Source organism: Cygnus olor, chromosome 4, assembly GCF_009769625.2.
Source record: "Cygnus olor isolate bCygOlo1 chromosome 4, bCygOlo1.pri.v2, whole genome shotgun sequence".
NCBI classification, from domain to species: domain Eukaryota; kingdom Metazoa; phylum Chordata; class Aves; order Anseriformes; family Anatidae; genus Cygnus; species Cygnus olor.
Window position 1 is genome coordinate 65993586 of NC_049172.1, and position 21330 is coordinate 66014915.

The 21330-nt window shown below is 38.1% G+C and overlaps 1 protein-coding gene across 9 annotated transcripts in view; it reads left to right on the plus strand.

Moving 5' to 3' along the window:
- Positions 1–21330, plus strand: part of SORCS2 (sortilin related VPS10 domain containing receptor 2) — a 549388-nt gene that overhangs the window by 288741 nt on the left and 239317 nt on the right. For all 9 annotated transcript variants that reach the window (XM_040556897.1, XM_040556900.1, XM_040556902.1 and 6 more), the window contains exon 3: positions 21007–21106. In XM_040556897.1, coding sequence (XP_040412831.1) covers positions 21007–21106 — 100 coding nt within the window. The remainder of the gene's footprint in view (positions 1–21006; positions 21107–21330) is intronic.

The following is a 21330-nucleotide window of genomic DNA, read 5'->3' on the forward strand; positions in this document are numbered from 1 at the left end:
TGCTCCCAGTACCTTTCATCCTATGATTTTAGAAAAACAGAACAAAAATGCAATCAACTAACCAAGAAGTAATTTCAAATTGGGGTGAGTATAGATAGAACAGAATCAGCTCAGGAGCCTGGGCCCAGCCAAAGCTTGATGTTGCATTGCTAAGAATAAATTCCAGAGCTCTGGAAGACCATCCTTCAGCATGGACTGTGCCCCAGTAAGTGTGTACAAACCATGCTCTGCATCCAGGTACCTTAGTAAGGACACCATGAAACGCTTACTTGCTAGAGAAAGCAAGTTTTTGATCCTCAGAGGTGTGTATCACATCATTGTGGATTACAAGTGTGCTGGAAACTGGTGTTTCAGTCCATAAAATAGATCCATAATTAAGTAATGGAAGGATAAAGAGCTAAAACATTTTTGCTGAGAAAAAAAAAAAAGAAAAAAGATAATTTCCCATCAGTTGTATACAACAGTGAAATATTTATAGGCACTGTGATAGAAAATTGGAATCCTAACAGCAAACTGCAACTTATACTTAAATCAAGAAGCTTCTTTTTTATTTTTTCATGCTTTGTATGTGTTCACATTTCTGTCCAAATGTATTTTCAATTCCTTTTGTTACCTTAAATATCATCCATCTTTTAGATTTTGAAGAACAGACACAAGGCTCTTTTGTTCTGAATTGCCACATTGCTTCATGGTTTTATCCTGTCACATAGCAGCAAACACTTAGCTGCGTTAGCTGGCTTAGAGCATCATGCAAAGTTCTGCATGAATTTGATACTGTACACAGATGTCAGCTCCACTGTAAAGGTAAAGCACTGAAATCTGATCCCGTTACAACTGAACTCAATCTCAATGCTTGCTATCATTTAAAAATAAAAAAAAAAATCTATCAATGGCTGTAGTAATAACAGCAGCCCACTGCAGCTCATCAAGGTTGTGAGCATTGCCGGATGAGAGTTGGAATTTGGTTTATATGATTGTTGTGTTGTACAACGATTACCATTTGAAAACACTTTCATATATGAACACTCTCCATATGTATGTGAAGAAGAGGAGCCAAGATGTGTTTGTGGTACTGACTGATGACATTGGTAATTTTATGTAGTGAAATCAAATTTTTATGAAAGCTGGAGCATTCCAAACTACATTAGAACATGAAATTCCAGGGTTAAGACTGAATTCAGGATGCTTCTGAGTGGTGAAACATTGCCAAAAAGGCACAAGTGTACACCAGATGAAGAAACCCTTGTTCTGTAGACCTTGAACTGCTCTGCCTGCACTCTTCTGCTGAGTTTGACTTGAGTTTCTGAGAAGAAACAATGCGCTTCAATTATGACTGACAATAACTTTTAGTTTAGCATGGAATAACTTCTCAGTTAAATGATTCTTAACAACTTGGATAAGTAGAGTTTAGGATGAAAGTTATTTTTATGAATGGTCTACATATTGAATACAATAGGAAAGTAACAGTTACAGGATACGCTTTTTTGAAGTGCTTTTTAGAGCATTAATTGTTTTTTATAAAGTATGTTGTTCCCTGTTGGCATGGTTACTGGTAGCTAGTAGACAAATAGGACAACACTGGAATATCTGCTTGGCTCTGGAGGAGCAAGTGGCTTTCCTCTGGAACGCAAGGTGGCTCTGGCTCCTGTGATAACCCAAGAAGGGCTGCTGTCAGTAGGTCTTCTCTGCTGCAAGTTCTTCCAAGCTCCTACGTGCACTTAGTGGGGCATTTAACAGAATCAGTACTGCTAGTAGTTGTTACTACAGGCTTTATGGAATGTAATGCAAATTCTGTTTTTTGTACTGCTGGTTTTTGAAACCAATTTCTGGCAATATTCCCTGCAATGCAGAACCTGTTAGCAAAACCAAGGGCAGGAATGGTAGCATTCCTCTCATACTGAGGTTTAAATGAAAAGCCAAATAATACCATTGTGGAATCAGAGGAGTCTCTATGGCCATTAATTTTCCCTTGGAAATCTTCCCTATATTTCAGTGTGTTTGAGGTTGTGATTGAATTTGGTTTCAAACAGGAAGCATATGGCAGTGGGCTGGGGAACTGGGACATTGTTGAGATACAGAACATGCAAAAGAAGCCGCACAAGTAATTGAATCACTTTTTATGGTTGAGTAGAGCAGCAGAAAATTGCAAGTTTTCTGTGAATATTAGCTCACATTTGAAAATTATTGTATTTCAATCCTGTCTAGACCTATCTTGTGTTCATTTTCTACAAATAGACTTCAGCAAATGGCAGGATTTGCCAAATCAATACACTTAAAGTATGCATTCCAGAATACTCCAGGATGGTAACTGGAGTTTATAATCACAAATGCTCAGAAGGGAAGCCTGATTCTGTAAGTCATAACCAATCAGGCAAAAACTAACTCAACATGTTACCTTATGTTCTATCAGAGCTCATGTATCTTCATCAAACACAGCTAAGAAGCTACAGATCAAGAATTCCTTTACAAATAATGACACGTATTGTTGATTTTTCACATAATTTACAAACAGAAAATACATTTTTTGAATAAATACTAGAATGCAACATTCAGTAATATTCTTGTGTATTGGGAAGTGTTTAGTGCTCATATGCATAGAAAACACAGGTCTCGATTCCAAGCATTTTACTTTTTATTACAGGCTTGGAGGGTGGATTTACTTCTACCACTCAGCATCTCTTCCTTTCTTGTGTACATCTTTGTAGAATATTTACCATATTCAGAAAACGCAGTTTGCCTGACCGTTCTCAGAGCTTTTCCTTTTCTCTGTTATAATAGAAACTAGGGTGGTGAGGGTGGTAAGTGAATTTGGAGAGGATAGGATAAATCCAGAGTAAGTAAATGGAGATAACACAGTAAAATAAGCAGACTACTGTAGATTTAAATAAACAATTCTCTAGCCATCTGTCATGTTTTTCTCTGCAGAATTGATGGCAGGGTACCAAAACTGTAGAGTAGTTAGTGATAGCTGTTAGAGGTATCTGTACATTGCCCTTATATAGTGGTTCACAAATAGTGAGGATAGATCGCTGGTGATCTCTAAGTTTGTGGGCAATGCGTCACAGATAATCTGTGGAAATACATTGCAGGTATGCTATTTTCAATTGGAAATGTAAAGCATAGTGGTATTTGAAATATTCTGACAGAGATGCACTTATCCGAAGTTTTTGGAACCACTTGCCAAAAGACAAATGGACTTAAGGCACTTCTCTTCTCTTCCTTGAGATGGGACAGTAAATTGAAATCAAGCACTGATATGTTAAAATAGCACATAATAGAAAATTCCAAAGCAAATACAAATAGGTCTTCTCATCCATGTGCCAAGGATGCCTGACTTTGCTATCAATACTGTCAGTGATGCTCTACCTGCAATTTAGATGAAATCTGTGCTTAGCATGCCCAGCTTTCAAAATAAGGAATGATGCATTTCTCTTCCCTTGCTGACGCTATACACAGAGTCTTCTGTAATCACAGTGAAAAGATAAGAATAAAATGGGGAGAAAAAAGAACAGTAGCAAAAACCAATGCTATTCTGATGGGGAAAAGGCAAAGAAAAGATAGGTATAAAAGGAAGATTGTATGTGTAATGGGTGCTGTGATGTTAATTTGAAAAGCAATTACTAAAGGTCAGCTATCTCCAAAGGCAAACTTTGCTCTGCTGCTCACGGACTTGTAGGATGCGGGGAGAGGAGGGGGACCGAAAGCAAGAGGCTTACAGGAAGTTACAAGTAGGAATGGGGTGGGAAGCAGAAGGCAGCTGATAATATTTTTCCCCTAGAGAGACATTAGGTCTTTTAATAATGAAACCACATACACTTCTAGTTATCATGTACCTAACAGTATGGCTTATTTACTATATTTTCAAGGCATAGAATGCTCCGTTCCTGTTTTGTTATACCTCTGCCTTTGTGTAACCACTGTGCTAGCAATGGAGGAACAGTGGAACTAATTCCCTCCCACGTTATTCTGTGGCATTTGGCACATTTACTAACAAAGACAACATCTTATTTTTTCCCTCAATTCTATACCTAAAAACTTGAAGAGGCAATTGTAAAGCATGAAATTGAAGCCTGAATATCTACATTCAGTATGCGTAACTTGAGCTGTGTTTTCTTTCAGATACTGCATTAAAATATGACATAAATATTCTTCTTTTGTTTCCTTTTGCACTTGACAGAATGTGCATTTAAATCTGAGAGTCTGAATGTGGTGTTATTTATTATTGTAGTTGTTGTTATTTAGTAAAGCCACAGAAATGAAATTGTGAGTAAACAAAGCATCATAATACGCACAACTCATAGTTTGCTCATAAAGTATTTGTTGCATTAGTTCAACTCTATTGTGTGGTTTGAAATTAATTACATTTTGAATACCAGTGTGAATAACTTATTGGTTTGGAATCACTTGAAGTTTCTTATCAATACATTAGCTAATATCCCTTACTTATAATTTGCATTCTTAACAGACTAAGAGACTCAAAGCAACATCTTATTCAACTTTTTAATAATCATTTACAACTTCCTATGATCATATGGTAGTTACCTTCACTTTTATGTCCTTCAGTGTCTTAGAGGCAACAGGTATCAATATGGTTCTATTTTTTATGCTTTATTGTGGCAAAAGCAGAAGCTTCGATGTCTTATAAAGTTTGAAGGCTTTTGAGGAATCTGAAGCTCAGTTGTGTTAAATGTACATCTATTTATCTATGTAAATAAGTGAAATGTTAGAAGAATCTGAGGTAGACGCAAAAACTAAACCCAGGAAAAAAAAAGGAATCTGTAAGTGCTAATCAAAATGCTGTCCACACATAGCTGCTGAATAGGCCATATATGGCCAATACAAATACAGGTGTGACGTGACTGTTCATTGTTCCACCAGATTAGTCAGTTCCTGAAGACAAAGCATTAACGTCTGAGGACAATTTCTCTATTTCTCTGGGATTTCATGGGTCACCTGATTATCATATTTTGTATTATTCTTACTAATCTTATGCTGTACAGTAGATGAAATTGTGAGAAAGTAAACATGAGGAGTGCAACTATATTGGAGAGAGTTGGAACTAAAGAACACTTTTCCTCCTGAGATACTTATGCAGCAAACAAAGGGTCTTTAACAAATACAAGAAAAAGAAATTGCTTTTTTGTGTGTGTGTAATATTGCTAAGTAAAATGAGAAAGATTTCCTTCCTCCCTCCTTAAACCAATCTGTCTCATTTTCATGCATCTGAACTGCAGGAATAGAGTCCCCAGTGTTAGTGACAGAGGAACAAATAGCCCCCTTTTTATGCATTGGACATAATGATGAAATAATATATCATCAGATAGGCTGCTTCTCAAATTTTCCCAAAATTTGCTCAATAACAAGTGACTCAGCTTTTTGGGTTCTGTAGATGTTTCTGGAAAGGGTTTTGTATTTGTTAAGTCCTCTTTCTGTCAGTATAGCTTTTTTCTTGTTACATAATGTGGTCTGTGTTTGGCCTCAAAAAATAATGTTCTTCAATAACAAAAAGAAAACCCACAAAGAATAAAAAGTGGCTTAAGAATTGCTGTACTTGTCCTTAATCATAAAGTGGAATAATGAAGTTTGTCTTGCTTAAAGTACATTACAGATGACCCAACTGTCCAAACTCGTTTACTATTATTAGATCTTTTCAAACCTGAAAAGTGCTGACATCTTGTCATTAATACTCTTGTAAATTCTGAAGTAAACAGATTTCAAAGACACTCAACTGTTAGTGTGAAGACAAGGTCAAAGAGTTGAATGACAAGTCCTCCAGGTACAATAAGACTACCCATCAATCAGTTTTACTAGCAACTTCTTAATAAAGAAAAGAGAACTGAACGTGATGAAATAATATCTTTAAAAATGTATGTGCATGATGTCCATTTTGGTATCCTTGGACTAGTAGTTAATGAAGAACTAATGTCAACTGTTACATATGATCTAGAAATATGGTAGTCTATTGTAGAAGAACCTCTTCTGCAGTTTAAAACTGCTCAAAGGGATCTTGTCAATGTCTTAAAGTGAAATTCATAAATAGAAAAAATCTATTGTGTCAAATCTTTCTTTTCTATTGTATTGCTACTAGAAGATATATTAAAGTAACTAAAATAAGTAAGATGGGTAGATTTTATCTAAGAATTATCAAATTTTAGTAGTGGTCACTCAAGGATGGTAATTTACTACCTTAAAAATAATTTTCTTTCAGTTATTAAATATGCTTTTGTATGAGCATGCAAGCTATGCTATCAAGGCATTTGGCAAATACATAGCTCAGAAGTTAGGTCATTTTCCAATAACTTTCTGTTGAAAGTTTTTAGAACTTTTTAGCCTGCTCAGTGGTGCAACTGTGTTTCCTCTCCTTAAATTTTCAATGGCATTGATTCTGTAGGATTAGATATTGCAGATAGTGATAAGTGATAATGTTAACTACAGCCAATCTACCAGTTTAACAGTAGGACACTATCTAAATTTAGACAGATGACCCTAGAAGAAGGAATTCCCCTTTTCAATAAGTAAATGTATAGGAACAACAAAATTATGATTCAGATCTCTCATTTTTATTAGCATAGGATATTAAAAATTAGACAAAATACAAAGTGCCTACATGCGAAATGACTTCAGAAGCATTCAACAGTGAAGGTATTACGTCTTTAAGATGTATTGCAAAGCTTTTTCAGCTGGTCATTATCTCAATGGTGATGATAAGAGTTTGTCTCAATAAAAAGAAAACAATAGGAAGTTCATATCTGGAGATTCAGTCTGATTCAGGAGAAGAGAAAAAAAAAACCTCTGTCCTTGAAATTAAACACTGGAAGAGATCTTTGGTAAACATGGTGCAATTCTGTGGGTCTGCTGCAGATTTCCTGCATGACATTAAGCTTTTTCCTCTTATGCTAACCCCTCTGGTTCCCCAAAGGCTTAACAGTATTTATCTTTCATTAGATTACTTGGTGAGCTTTTCAAGACATAGTGTAGTCTTTCCCACATCTATACAGGGCCTTCCAAGTGAGAGCCCATCTCTGAATTGGAGGCTCTTCAGACAATGAATGAAGAAGTAATGAATAGTAAGTAAAAGTTACTGGGAATCCTAAGTGATTCCTTTTATTAAAATGAAAATGAAGTACTTTGCCTGCTCAGTGGAAAGAATGGATATATAACACGTCTGCAGACATACAGATTTTCCCCAGTTTCATTTTTGTGTTCTGTAACCATATAATTTTGGTTCTGGCGTACATGTAGACCAGTGTCGAACATCCTTGCTGCCCTCCTTTCTTGTCTTATAATTAACTGCAAGGCTCGACGGTTGTTGTCTGCTTTTAATTAGCTCAAGATCTGCTGTTATAGTTAGTGCTTGGAAAATACCATGAAGATTGGAAGTGGTCATGTGAAGAGGCTAATTACAGGAATTAAAATGCCCCTCAGGCACGTTTCCTGACATAAATGACTGAGCAAAGTAATTGTCGCTTGCAGTTTTGGTAAACATTTGGGGCAGCTGTGAAGCCATTGTAGTTTTTTGTTTGTTTGTTTTAAAGTATTGAAGAGTTTGATTGTGAAAGATGCCTCTTGTTTTAACCGAGTGACATCTGTTGAAGTTTTCATATTGATAATCTGGATCAGTATGGCCAATTTGTTTTAATAGTATTTAACAAGATTGCAAGTCAACAAGTAGAAATACATATGCTTTCTGTGCATAATGCTCATAACATCACTTTCTTCTCAAAAAGAGTAAAGTGCAGTTCTGTGGTCCAGAGGGAATTCTCACATAAGGATCTGTTTTATTTCCTATAAGATCTCAGTAACATTCACTACAAGTGCTATACAGGTTTACAGAATGTCAGAGGTGGGGCTAGAGTATTTTTTGATTTCCTTCTGACCAGTGTTACTTCAGTGAAAATCCAAGACTTTTCAAGAAGTTTTTTTTTTAATTATTATTATTATTTTTATTTACACTGCACTCACAAATATTACTTGTAAAATAGAATACTAATTTATTGATTTGGTGTTGGTGCTCACTTATATCATGGCAGCATTCGAGCTACCATTTCTGTTGGAAATGCAAATATACAGATTTTGCCCCAGGTCTTCTGCTGTGAAGTTGGAGGTAGATGCTCAGGCTAGAAGAGGAACCTAGCAAGCTGAACAGGTCTCCATGCAGAGCAAAAGACATTTACTTCCCTGCAATTGAAGGCTCAGTACCTAACATTATTTAAACAGATGATGAATTTATATGGAAAATTCACTTGATGTTACAAAGCTGAGTGAACGTCAGCAGACTTGTCTGCTGTGTTCCATGGAATTACTCAGAAATGTGGGGCAATCGGCATAATATTGTGTAACCCCCCTCCTGTTGCTCTCTCCAAGAAGAGAGCTGGAATCTTGATTTCTTTGAAAAAGATTGCCTTGAAGTGGGTGTGATTGGGAAGTAAGAACAGCAAGTGTATCTTACTTTCCCCAAACATTTACACATTGGATTTCAATTTTATTGCTTTCCAAGTGATGTATAAAAAGTACTTAATAAATATGCCTGGTGGGACTAGTGGCTAGCATTTGTGATCTGTACGTACATTTGTAGATGAGTAGCATAGTGCTGAACTTTCACTGCTTTACCGCATTAAAAGAAAAAAAAAAAAGCTTTCATTTTCAAACACTTTTTTTTTTTTTCTTGTAATTCTGACTGCTTTGGGCAGAATAAGAGTTACCTGAATGCAAGAAGAAATGTAGGTAAAATGCTTCTCTACCACCTTTTGAACTGCAAATGTGTAGTTCGGGATAGCACTATCATTTCAGACTTAAGATGCAAAGATTTTACAGGACCAATGTTTTAGGTACGTTGCATATTATTAATAAACGTTAGTATATCTTTTGTTGGCTTAACCAACCTTGCCACACAATGTTCAGCACAAGCAAACTCCAGGCAGAGTTCTGATTACAATGAACTTACAGACCAAGCAAAATGATGAAGCATTTTCTTTTAGTATGGTCTTTTAGTATGGTCAAGACTGTGTAAAGTTGTGGATTTCCTAGAGAATACTCAGATAAGTTCCTTTTGTGAGTTGGTAATGCTGTTTTTTGTTTTTTTTTTTTTTTTTTTAATCTACTGTTGCACAGTATCTTCAACAAAGGCAAATCATGTTATTTAATTCTGCGTAATTGCCAAATCACAGAATCAGTGAGGTTGGAAGGGAATTCTTGACATCATGAAGTCCAGACTCTCTGCTCAAAGCATGGTGCTGTAGACCTTGACCACTTGAGTTTTAAGTATCTCCAAGGATGGAGGTTCTACTGCATCTCTGGGCAAACTGTTCCAGTGTTCAACCACCCTCACAGTAAGAAAGATTTTTTCTTACATTTAAAGGGAATTTCTTTATTTCATTACCCATTCAATCATTCAGTGCCCATTGCCTCTTCCTTGTCACTGCCAAGAAGATTGTCTCCATCTTCTTTACTCCCTCCCATGAGGTATTTATACATATTGTTTCCCCCTGAGCCTCCTGTTCTGCAAGCTGAACAGGCACAGCTCTCTCATCCTTGTCTTGTGTAATAGATGCTCCAGTCTGTTAAGTCTGTGTGGGCCTTTGCTGGGCTTAGTCCAGTATGTCCATGTCTCTCATGTACCGAGGAGCCCAGGTTCCCAGATAAGATCGTAGCCCTGCAACTGCATACAGACTTCACATTTTTCTTCTTCATTCCTTAAGCTACACATATTAGTGTACAGTCACTTCTGATGGGCACCTAGTTGTGTTGATTTCCCAGGCAAAGGGTGAAAGCTTCTACTACAGGACCCCTTTTCCTGTGGTCTCTTCCTTATCTATGTGTACACACTTGGCTGGACCCCCTTCTGCCCATCACTGTTGATTATGAGTTCTCTCATGTCCATATCACCCTGCACCCTTCGCTCACCAACCTTGTCCACCGCTTCCTTACTTGATGGTGGATACTCATCTCCCTCTCTTGTCATTTGTAGTTTAAAGCTCTTTTTACCAGGCCAGACAGCCTGTAGGGAAAGATATTTTTGTCCCACTTTGTCAGGTTGTTCTCATCTCTTTCTAGTAGTCCTTGATCACTGGAGAGGATCAAGATATTATTTCATCCATGAGAAAGAGCAGCAGGGATTAATAAGGGGAAAAACACACAAACAACAACAACAAAACACCTCAGCACCGTATCTGCCACATCCCAGATCCAAGGCCTGACAAGCAGCAAAACTCCTTAGACAGCAGCCCAGTTAAGCAGATGGGGGCCCCACCCACTGCAGTGGGGAGTCTTCAACTACTTTCACCTGCCACTTCCTCCTGGAGCTGCTGCGTGCTGAGGCTCAGCCAGCAAAATGCATTGATGGATGCTGCTCCTAGCCTCTCATGTGCTTCCAGAGCACTGACGGTGTTCTGTGGTCATAGCCCTGTAAATGGAGCTAGAGCTGTCCTCCATGTTGTGCCAGGACTCACCAGCTTCCAACCTTCGTCATCATAGGAGGAGGATTCAGGCTCTTGTACCTGCAGTGTCTCAGGATCCCATGGATCTCCTTCCCATCACTGTGGATGCTGTGAAGGCTGCTGACCTACATCTGCAGCTCTTCACTTGATGACCCAGAACCTCCACCAGCACAGAGCTCCTGCAGGGAAGGAGGCCATCTGCTGCCCCCAGCCTCAGTGAGAGACCCCAGACACCCCTGCAGCCCTCGACCAGCGGAGCTGCATTACCTCCCGGCAGCTTCATCTGACCTTGAGTGGTAGGTGCTAGGGGAAGCAGGGCAACACGTAATAATCCTCACTCCTTCAAAAAGAACTTTTTTTTACATGCAGGGTCACTTTTTTTTTTTCTCTTCCTGATCTCCCTGAATGTCAGACAAGAGTGTGATTGAAGTTTTCAGCTCCTTGAGTGCTTTGTGTTACTTTAAAGGTAGAGAGTTAATCTTATTCTGTGTGGGTTGTTTTCACTTGCATTTGAAATTACATGGCAACAGTTTATAGTGGACTGAGCTTCTGTTAAGAGTAGTTAGTCATCATCAAGTGAACAAATGTATTAGTGTGTCACCCTGGCATGTATCAACCCACTCTCCTGTAAAGCACAATGTCAGCTGTGAATGCGCTCTTAGCGCGACTTTCTTTTTACAAAATAGATCCAGCATGGCATGTATGCAGAACGCAACCTCTGCCAAGGATCGTCTCCTTTCTGTTTTATTTTTAGAACATTAATTATCATGGTGTGGAAGCACAGTAGATTCATCTGAAAGTGTTAATGGCCGTAAAATCGCCTGCTTCCTGTACTTGTTGCTATGAAGTGTAATCTTCTCAGTTTGGAAACTCCTATGTAAATGCGTCTATTTGTCTTCGGGTTCTGTTTCCTAGCAAACTGTGATGCAGTGCAAAATGTGCTGCATTTGCTGTGGCTAGCCCTTGTAATCTGTCTGCATAATTTATGGGAACACTTTACTGCACCTTCTGCTGCTAATGGTCTCTTAGAGTCCTGCATAAAAGGTTGGTTCTGCCTTCTAATTTTAAGAGCCATAGTGGTGGCACTGTTTGTCTCTTTTCTGGATCTATTTTGGATTTATGTCTGGCCAAGGCTTTGGAAGAGCTGCTATAAAAGCAGAAACATCTGCTGGGGTTTTATGTTCTGCTGGCTTGCCAAGTTCAACAGCAGGCCAAACTACAGCTGATGGGCCCGGCCCTCCCCAGGTGTCACTGCAGTTACAGGAGAATGACTGCAGGGGAAATTTGGCTGCTGAAAAACTCTACACAAAATAAATGTAGAAAGGCTTCGGCAATTGTAGAAAGCAATTAGGAGATTACGACTGGGCTCATTAGCAAGTAAAAGAAACAAATCCTACTGAAGTGGTAGTGAGCATCCAAATTCCCCTGGTCGCCCCGGTGAGTGACTGCGGCCTCCTAAGGTGTGCTTCTCTGTCAGTAACTACACATGTAAGCACTGCGCTCAGCAAAGCAGTTCAGGTGGCACAGACACACCGTGATTTTAATGGCTGTTAAGAAAACTTCATCTTGCTTAACTGTCTGGACATTTTTGTGACTTCATATACATCACCGCAACCATTGGGCCTACATGGGTGAGGCAGGCGGTGCTTTTGACACAGGCAGCGAACTCCCGTGGTAGGAGAGGGATTCAAAATGATGCCTTAAAATTCCTTGTAGAGGTTTTGTTCCTGCAGCAATTGTAATAACTTACAATAATCACTCCTTTAACAATGGAGACGTAGGAACTGATGCCCTACATGAACTTGTGCTCCATCTGGACACTGTCCAGCCTCGATTCATGATGTGTGCAAGCAGATTCAGAGCAGCATGCCAGATAAACCCACAAGAGATGACTGTGTGGGACTTGGTAAGTCTTTAATACGCTCATCATAAGGCATGACACCTTACAGTGTCTATTTATCTGCATTTACTGACTGGTTGGGGATATTTTCATTCTGTTTATAAACATGCCCAGTTACTCCCTGTGTTCTGCCAGGCATTTGGCTTCAGCGGCAGAGTAACAGTCAAATCCCTGACAAAACATTGACTTACTTACCTTTTTATAAAGTGCTACAACCTGTTTGTGTAAAGTGCTCACTGCTCCCCTCACTAAGAGCAATCATAAAGCCGAGGTCAGCACATTAGCAGGAAAAGTCAAAACTTCTATAAATTGAGTCAAAACTTCTATAAATTGAGTCAAAGAAGAGTTCCACATACAGAAGATTCAGTAGCCAACCATTATAGTTGGCAGAGCCCATTACTAGAGGAATACATAATCACATGCAAATATGCACATACAATTATTAAAAGATTATCAGTTCTTTTTTAATTTCCTAAGTGTTCTTGTTGCAGCTGGATCTCTCCAGCGATTACAAGAAATTTTGTATTCTGGTCTGAAAGCACAAAGCCAAATTCTCTCGTCTCATACATCCCAACATCCTTATTGCCTTCCAAGGAGCTGCCTTGCCTGACTCATATAAGGAGAATAAAGTTGTTTCAGAAATATTTCAGCTGTGTGTACTGGTTTAAATAAAAGTCCTGGACTGTGGGAAATACCTAGTATTTTTCCATGATGGAGAACTGTAATGTTTCTTGCAAACCTCGAGAAAATGTTCTTAAACCAACCTAAGTTTGCCCAAAGAACATAAGTATGTCAGATGAGAAATTTTCCTTTGTAATTACTTTTTTTTTTTTTTTTTTTTCTCAATCACAGCACTCATAAAAGAGGAATTGTACTGAAAATGATATAAGGATGTTTCTGCTTTTGGCAATCTTGGTAGTAAATGTGATTTTCAATAATTGTGCTTTAGCACCAATGCTTTTATTTCTTGTTTCTTTTCTCTAAATTGTCAACAAACATTCTTTTTTTCAAAATCGGTGGAAGAAATTTAATAATATATAGGAAGTAATGTATTCATTTCTTTTTTAGGTAGTAATGTAATAGTTAAGTGAAGCCACTTTTTTCAATACAGTACCCTCAGAAATAATAAACTGAGGTTGTAAAGGAAAGCCTTTTTATTAAAAAATATACACCTAATAGTAAAATCCTTCCTGTGTTCTAATCCAGGCAGTATTTTTATGATATGAAAGAAAATAAATTAATATTAATAATTTTTGTATCGCTGTATTGAGTTATCAGTTCTGCTATTTTATTTATGTTTCTAATATGCCAGAGCTGTTTCTCAGCAGCAACCCCCTCAAACCCTCTCTTAAGCACTCCACTCCTTGCTGAGACCTGCTAATGCAATGCTGGATTTGCAGCTACTGAAACTAAATCTACACAGGACTGTTTCTTAGAATAAATGTTTGTTCACTAACAGTTAATTACATGATATGCTGAATTCAGTGAAGAAGGTGTGGTAAGAAAGCTTTCTGTATTTTCCACCATTTCATTCTCATTTTCTACTTACATATTTAGGCAACTACAAGTATTTGAGGGAGTGAGTTGTTAACAGGATTATTGAAATGAACTAGGTTAAAAATAAACCTTCAAAAAACTATAATTTGGATGTGGATCATTTCAGTTGCTTTGTTTCTAGCAGGACAAAATGGCTGGGGGTAGATTGGTGGGGATTTTTAAGGTGTCCCCCAGAGATGTCTGCATTCTCCAGTGACTGCATCACAAGGGCTGTTTGTGCTCCTGCTGGCCCCAGCGCAGCCTGGGTTGCAAAGGTAGAAAGGAAGAAGTAATGAGATTTTACTTTTGTGATTTGTATCCTTGTATCCCTGTTTTTCTGGATGTGTCTCGTCTCCTTTGTCACTGCGACACTACATGTTATATGGTTGAGTGGATTCCTCACAAATATGATGTACGGTGAGTGTGGCTACAGACTATATCCCCTAATACGTGCCCATCAATGGCTTCTGTGCCTTGGTGATTGAATTGATACACCAAGGCAGTAGTTTCAAAATAGATGTCCTACTTAAACTAACAATTTCTGGGAGAAAAGGTGGTGATTGCAGCTAATAGAAGCTAATGCAGTGTTGTGGAGGCCAGTAAAATATGAAGTCTAATTATTGGAGCTGTGCAGCAAAGTAATGAGGAGCTTGGAAATGTAACTGATAAGGAGCTCGATAATAGGCTGATGAGCAGGATGTTTGTGGTATATTGAAGGACTAATGAAGGGCTGCAAAAGATAACTATGGTGGTGTACAATGAGTGTATGCAGAGCAGGAATATTTAAATACAGTCCTAAAAGATACGTAGTATATATTGAAGACACAGTTCTGCTTACTACTGGAGTTTAAGTGTGTGCAAGTGTTTACATTGTACAAAGTAGGTTGGTTGTAACTAATAATCAAATAAAAATACATGGATAAATGCACTGACAGAAGATACCAGTAAGAGAAAACCTGATGCAATATGTAAATAAAGAAGAATCGGTGCTTAAATTTCTGTGCCAGATTTCTCTGCAAATAACACCCCATGCATGCAGGGTTTACTTGCGACCTTCCATGTTCCCTCATAAGAACCTGTCAGTGATTCTTGTACTGTGGTAAGCTTTGTGTCTGGGTAACTGAGACAGAATAGTTCCTGGAAAGGGTGGGCTTGGAAATACTTTCTGCAGAGGTAAGTATTGCAGCATCAGGGTGGAAAGTTGTAGCCTGACATGCCAGTATGGGTAAGTCAGACCAGGTCTGCATCGTGGAGCACACTGTCAGCCCTTAGGGGTGAAGCCAATGTGTCACGTTGTTTAGAGTTTGTCTTCTTTGATTTTTAAATGCATTGCAAAACAAGGCAGCGTCCTATTCCTCATTTTGAAGTTAGTAACTATAGTCCCTGGGGAAGGACATGTCTTGCTAAAGCGACCCAGCAGGCTAATCCTTACTTCTATTACTGGCTACAGAGGACTTTTTCCCTCTCAGAGCAGATGGTTGAGTAAGGTGTATTTTAAACATTGAGTACAAGTCCAGTGCTAGAAGTCACGACTGTTTGATCCTCCTTGAGTTCTCACTGGATATGAATGCAGTTGTTCAGTGTTTTGTTTTATTCTGTGTTTTTTTTGGAGGCAGTGTTTTACAGTTAAATATGAATATATATTTACAGATTGCTGAAAAGCCTCTGCAAATAGCTGCTTGTCTTTTATTGTGCTTGCATGTAGTGACTGGGACTGTAGGACTGTTCTTGTGCATGTAATATTTGTAATAATGGGAGGGAATCTCTGTAAGTATATAAACGCTGGGTTGCACCATCTTCTCATCAGAGCACTACAGAGGAGTTCACTTTAGCCAAAAAGGCTGTTGTGATAATCCACGTCTCTTTAAAATCTGGCTACTGTTATCAATAAAGGATTGATAAATAAAACCAGGATAAGTTCATCTTCACAGTGCATATGAAAAAATAAAAATAAACTATATATTGCCTAAATTTGAAGTGGGTGAACTGTTTTTCTGTTAGCTCTTGACTGCACTGTTGATTGTTTAGTGTAAAACTGGATTAAGTCAAAGAAACATTTCTATAACTTATCTATTTCTGAGAGGAAAAATATCATGTAACTTCAAAAAGACTCAACTTTTCTGGAAAGCCCCAGAGTGAAATACTTACACAGAGCTGGTAGCTGATGAGTAATCTGCTAATTGGATTGCTAGCATTCATACTCTTGTATAGCTGTTGAAGAAACTTTCATCTGCATGAATTCCTAAATAGGTGAGTCAGGTATTGGAACTCAACCATTACAATGTGTTTCTACTGTGAAGAAAGTTTTTTTTTTTTTTTTTTTGGTGTGTGTGCATGTGTGTGTGAATGATGTAAATACTGGATCGTTCTTGTGACCAAAGCAAGGGGAAGGAAAGAAGATGTGCAGTACAATCTGGAAAAGATTTAGGTGGGAAGAAGTGTAGTGAATGTTATGAACAGATCCACTCGTCCTTGATACTGTAATGTGTATCTCAACTGAATCTTTTTTTTTTTCTCCAAAAATTTATCAATAATCTACAGCAGCAGATCTTTCCTATGGTTTTTATTTTTTTATTTTTTTTTAACAAATGCTTTCTTTTTATTTGGCTAGTTAACTAATTCGTGAATTATTTGAAACTTCTTTATTGTTGTCTTCCAGGATTTTCAAATAATAGAGATTGTACAGTATATCTCATTTGGCTAAAATAGTTCTTGAGTTAATCTTCAAGGAGGAAAGGTAGAGGAAATCTGATCCACATATGTGCTAACTGTTCCAGCCATAGTCCCTCTCTTCAATTCACTAAAAGGAGAAGGGGAAAGGAAAGGAAAGGAAATAAGCATTTTCAGTTGGCGTTTTCTTTTACTATTAAATTTTACTTGGAATTTTGCAATTCTGACCTCTCAAAATTTTTTCCTTAACATCTAACTATCTACATTTTAATATGTTTGTTATATCTATTTACTATATACTTGTAAATACCATCTGGAAAAACAACTAATGCTAACAGTAATACTGAATTGTAGGTGTGAGTCATCAGTGGAGAGCTGTATAATGATAGTGAAGTTTAGACAGGCAAACATTTGGTTTGTGTCTCTTTTGGTATCTGTTAAATTTCTTCTTCTTTCTCAATACTTCTGTTAAAAGATGTCAAGACTCAGAGTTTAGGTACGGTTCCAAATTATATTAGGCATAGATTTATTTCAGCTCAAGTATAAGAAAGATACATTTTTAAAGACAAGATCCAAATTTCTCCACGGTTTAGGCAGTTTTGAGTGTTGTTCCCCCCCCCCCCCCCCCCAACATCATTTCTCTACCAGTTGGAAGCTTTCCCAACTATAGTCTGAACTCACAGCATTAAAACATGATAAAAAGCCATCATTCTGTCTGTGCTGTAATATTGTTTGATTTTGATGATTGCTATTTCAACACACTGTTATTAGAGTGGCAAGTGACTTTTCCTTAAAGAAAAAAAAAAAGGAAAAAAAAGAAGAAGAGGAATGGCACGTATTTCAGCAGACGCATACTTTCAAAGAAGCTGTTACCTAGCAGTAGGGCCTGTCAGGCTGTGTGATGTCTGCATCTGTACATGAATAATCACATAGTTTCAGCACCTGATGGTTCTGCCTGTCAGGAATGGCCCATCACTAAAGTACAGAATGATGTTTTTCTTATGAGTCCTCCACTTTACTGAGTTTTGCTATACTAAGAAACATCCACACAATCTGTAGCCCTTAGTGTACACACGGATAAGGAAGAAGCACGTGTGGATAGCTTGCTGTATCCGCTGGAATGTCTCAGAAGAGAAAATAGTCACTAGCTGGATCCAGATCACTCAGAGCTGCAGTCAGGCCCATGTTTAAGAATTCAACCTTTACGCTTCTTGCTCAGGTTTATGGAGTTCTGCTGTTGTGCTTCCAATGCAAATAAACCATGCTATGGAAGGATTTTTCTTTTTACTCTTCTTATCAGTTGCATGTGTATTCTCTTTGCATTTTACCTTGAAAATATCTTTTCATGAATTTTCAGGATTTTTTTTTTTTTTCTGATAAACACAGATTTGTGTTTTGTTTACTTTCTCTACTTTACACTTAAGCACAAGCTTGTTTTTTAGCGCACACACAAAAAAAGTCATTCTATGACTGGAAGAGAGTAAAGGGCTCCTCCTCTCCTGAATTTGGTACAAAACACGTTTTGTATTGCTGCTTATTATATTTCCAAAGCAGGCATACTCTGAGATCCTAGAATTTATCCTCCCCAACCCTATAGCCGACTTATTACAGGGACTTTGTCAATAAAACATTAACTCTTTATATATTCACAGGCAGGAACTTGGAACTTATATTTAAAATAAAAATTTGTGGTGACCTGTATTCTCTGGATTAAAGCAAAATTGGAAGACCAACTGATTTTTTTGGAAAGAGATTCCCTTGAACGATGTCCTTGAGCTATGTCCTCTTGTATGTAGATGTCTCAAGGAGTAGCTGGCATTCCTGGGTTCCCTCAAGGCAAGGTTACAGTAAAAAAACAGTCTGAATAAATTTCTCTATTGATCCACAGATCTTCTGCCAATCTGAGTCTTCCTGCTTGGGCATGGTGCACCTGTATGGATATGCATTAGGTTGTTTTATCATGTTGAAATTGGAATTCCTTTTTTTTTTTTCCTGATTTTTTTCCCCTTGAGATAGCTAATTTGTATGAGAAAATAATTTTGACTAGAGTTGTTCTACCTTTGTCTGAAAATACTTTTGTTAATTTAGTGTACTCTTTTTGTCACAACTTTATTATTTCTTTGTAGTAACTTTTATAAGTCATAATAGTTAGAACAGGAAGTTTTAGACTGGATTTTTTAATCTTTAAAATGGCTTATCCTCTTCAGGCTTCCTGCCTGTACTGCTCTCATACCTTGATACGGTTGCTGTCACCATCACTCCTGTGGTGTCACTCTCCAGTGGTCCCATTGTATTAATCCTGGAATTGCCTCTTCAAAGTAAATTGGATCATCTCTAAGGTTCAGAGAATTATTTCAGGATTTTATTACTGGGCAAGCTGCTGACCTGATATTCTTTCCTCAAAGAGAATATACCAGGCTCTGTTTCCAGCATAGATACTTGTTGTGTGTGATTTCAGTACATCTGGCTGAAGTCAGTATTTTGGTCTTTCCTTTAATTTCTTTTCTGTCAAACACCTCTGGCAAAATCAGTTTAGCACCATCCATCCTATTCTCCTGAGAATTTTAATTAGCTCTGTGCTGAATACCCACTGCAGTGCAATTGTGTGTGTTTGATTTCTACATAATTATTTGTCAAAACTGAATCGCTATGATTATGTTAACTTCTGTAATGCATTGTTGTGTATCTGCAGACCAAACAACATTATGGGGAAAAAAAAAAAAAAAGGATTGCATTTGTTCAGACATCACTATAAAAGAGATATGATCTCAACCTTGGGCTGTGGGTATGGTCTGTGTGTCACAGTCATTTTTTGACTGGTAGAGAGGAAAGAAAAATAAGGTAAATATGATCTGCTCTTTACTTGGTGTGCCTTTGGGACTGATCCAGACATACCGTTCTGTGCCTCATATGTTTGGTGATGCCAGAGACATAAAAACTAATCCAAGACCACAGCTACAGGTTCTTGCAACATGTGGGCAGCTGGATGTGTGATAGAAAAATAGCCATATCTGGCTTCATATCATGTGTACTCTGACTTAAGTGATGTTCTTGGTGGGATGGGGACGCAGGGAGATGGAGGCCAGGTGCACTTCTGCAGGCAGGTGGCCCCTTGGGGACCATTCTGCTTTATGTAGCTTGAAGGAGATCTTCAGCTCTGAGCCACCTGTCAAGGACATGGTTAGCCAGGGATTTGTTATCTCCCTTTTCACTCTTGCTGTATGCAGTCATGCCTTTGAATTTCAGCAATAACTCACCTGGGCAGGGGGTATGCAACAACAGAGCCTGCTGAGGAGCAATGAAAATGCGAGAATGGTGACGTGGGGCAGAAATCAGTTATAGGCAGTCCTCAGTGTCACGCTGGGAAGGACCAAGGTTTCATTGTGATTCCCTTGGATATCCTGGATAGGAGAGTTGTCGCATGTTCCCACATGTTGGAATAACCCAGGGGTATCTGACAGGGCACCTTCACTCCTGGCTTTTGACAAAGAGTGTTATTCCACTGAAGAAAAGGGAACATGGAGTGGGAATCCACCCAGCAACTCTCTGTCCTAGGGAAGGCTTCTTAGTAGAGAAAGGGCCAGGTGCCTTAGATGAGTCTCCTTCCAAATGAGAAGGGAAAATATGGAGAGACCATATGGTGCAATTTGATCCTGTACAGAACAAATGAAAGTTCATCCACAGTGATTTAATTTTGGATGTGACTTGCTTTGAGTTTTGCTTATTAACATTTTGCTAAACTAATGTTGTTGTTTTTATACTAGACTTTGCAGATGCAGGTACCTAAAACAGATGCCATTTCTTGCTGTCAGTTTTTCAGGAATACAAGGCAATTTCTGCTTGTGCTTGCATTTGTTATATTCATAGCTTTGTGTGGAAGACATATTGATGGTCAAGAACTTACTTTGTTTTTATTTATTCAGAACTGTAATGATCCTCTGAAAAAGAGCTTGAGGAGTGGATACCTTTGTCAAGTCTAATGCCTTCCAGATCTCAGGCCAAATTGTTCTTTTATGCAACACCAGGCACTGAAATTAGCTTTTCTTTTTCCACATAGCTGAGCAGGTGCCGTTAGTACTCACATACAAGCCTTTGTTCTGCCTAGCAGTTTTTTCGCAACTTGTGGGTGGTGATGGAAAGGTATATATTTTGTGCTTCTCTTACTGCACAGGGTAGTGTCAGGATGAAAGCTAGCACTGCACAGACCTGAGAAATACAGGCAAGACTAGCAATGTTTTTTCAGACCTCGAAAAATATTCTTATAGAGGCAGGTTTCTTTTAGTATCTAATGAGCAATGAAAAGAACGAAAGGATGGCAGAGAAGCATTGAAAATGGATAGTTAATGCTACAAAGCGTGCATGTATGTTTTTGTTTGTTTGTTGTGTTTGTTTTTTGTTTTCCTAAAGAGTTTCCATGCTGAAGCCTTTAGAGGAAAGCACTTACAGGTGTTTGATTTCTTTCAGATCCTCAGATTTTGGGACGTTATACACAAAGTTGAATCTGCAGCCTGGGATTGCCACTGTTATTGACAATTTCTACATTTGTCCCACCAACAAAAAGAAGGTATGTGGTAAAAAAAATGTCATTTTATAATGCAATGGAGACTCTATGACTATGTGAAATATGTTTTATTAGCTTGTAAAATATAGGGGAATGTTTTTCACAAAGTTGCTGGTCACCTTAGGTACATTTGTGACATATGCAAGTGGGATGTTTATTCTTGCTGAATAGTATAGAAGGGGAAAATGCCTTGAAGGACTATGAAAACTTTTGAGGCCGTTGACTTC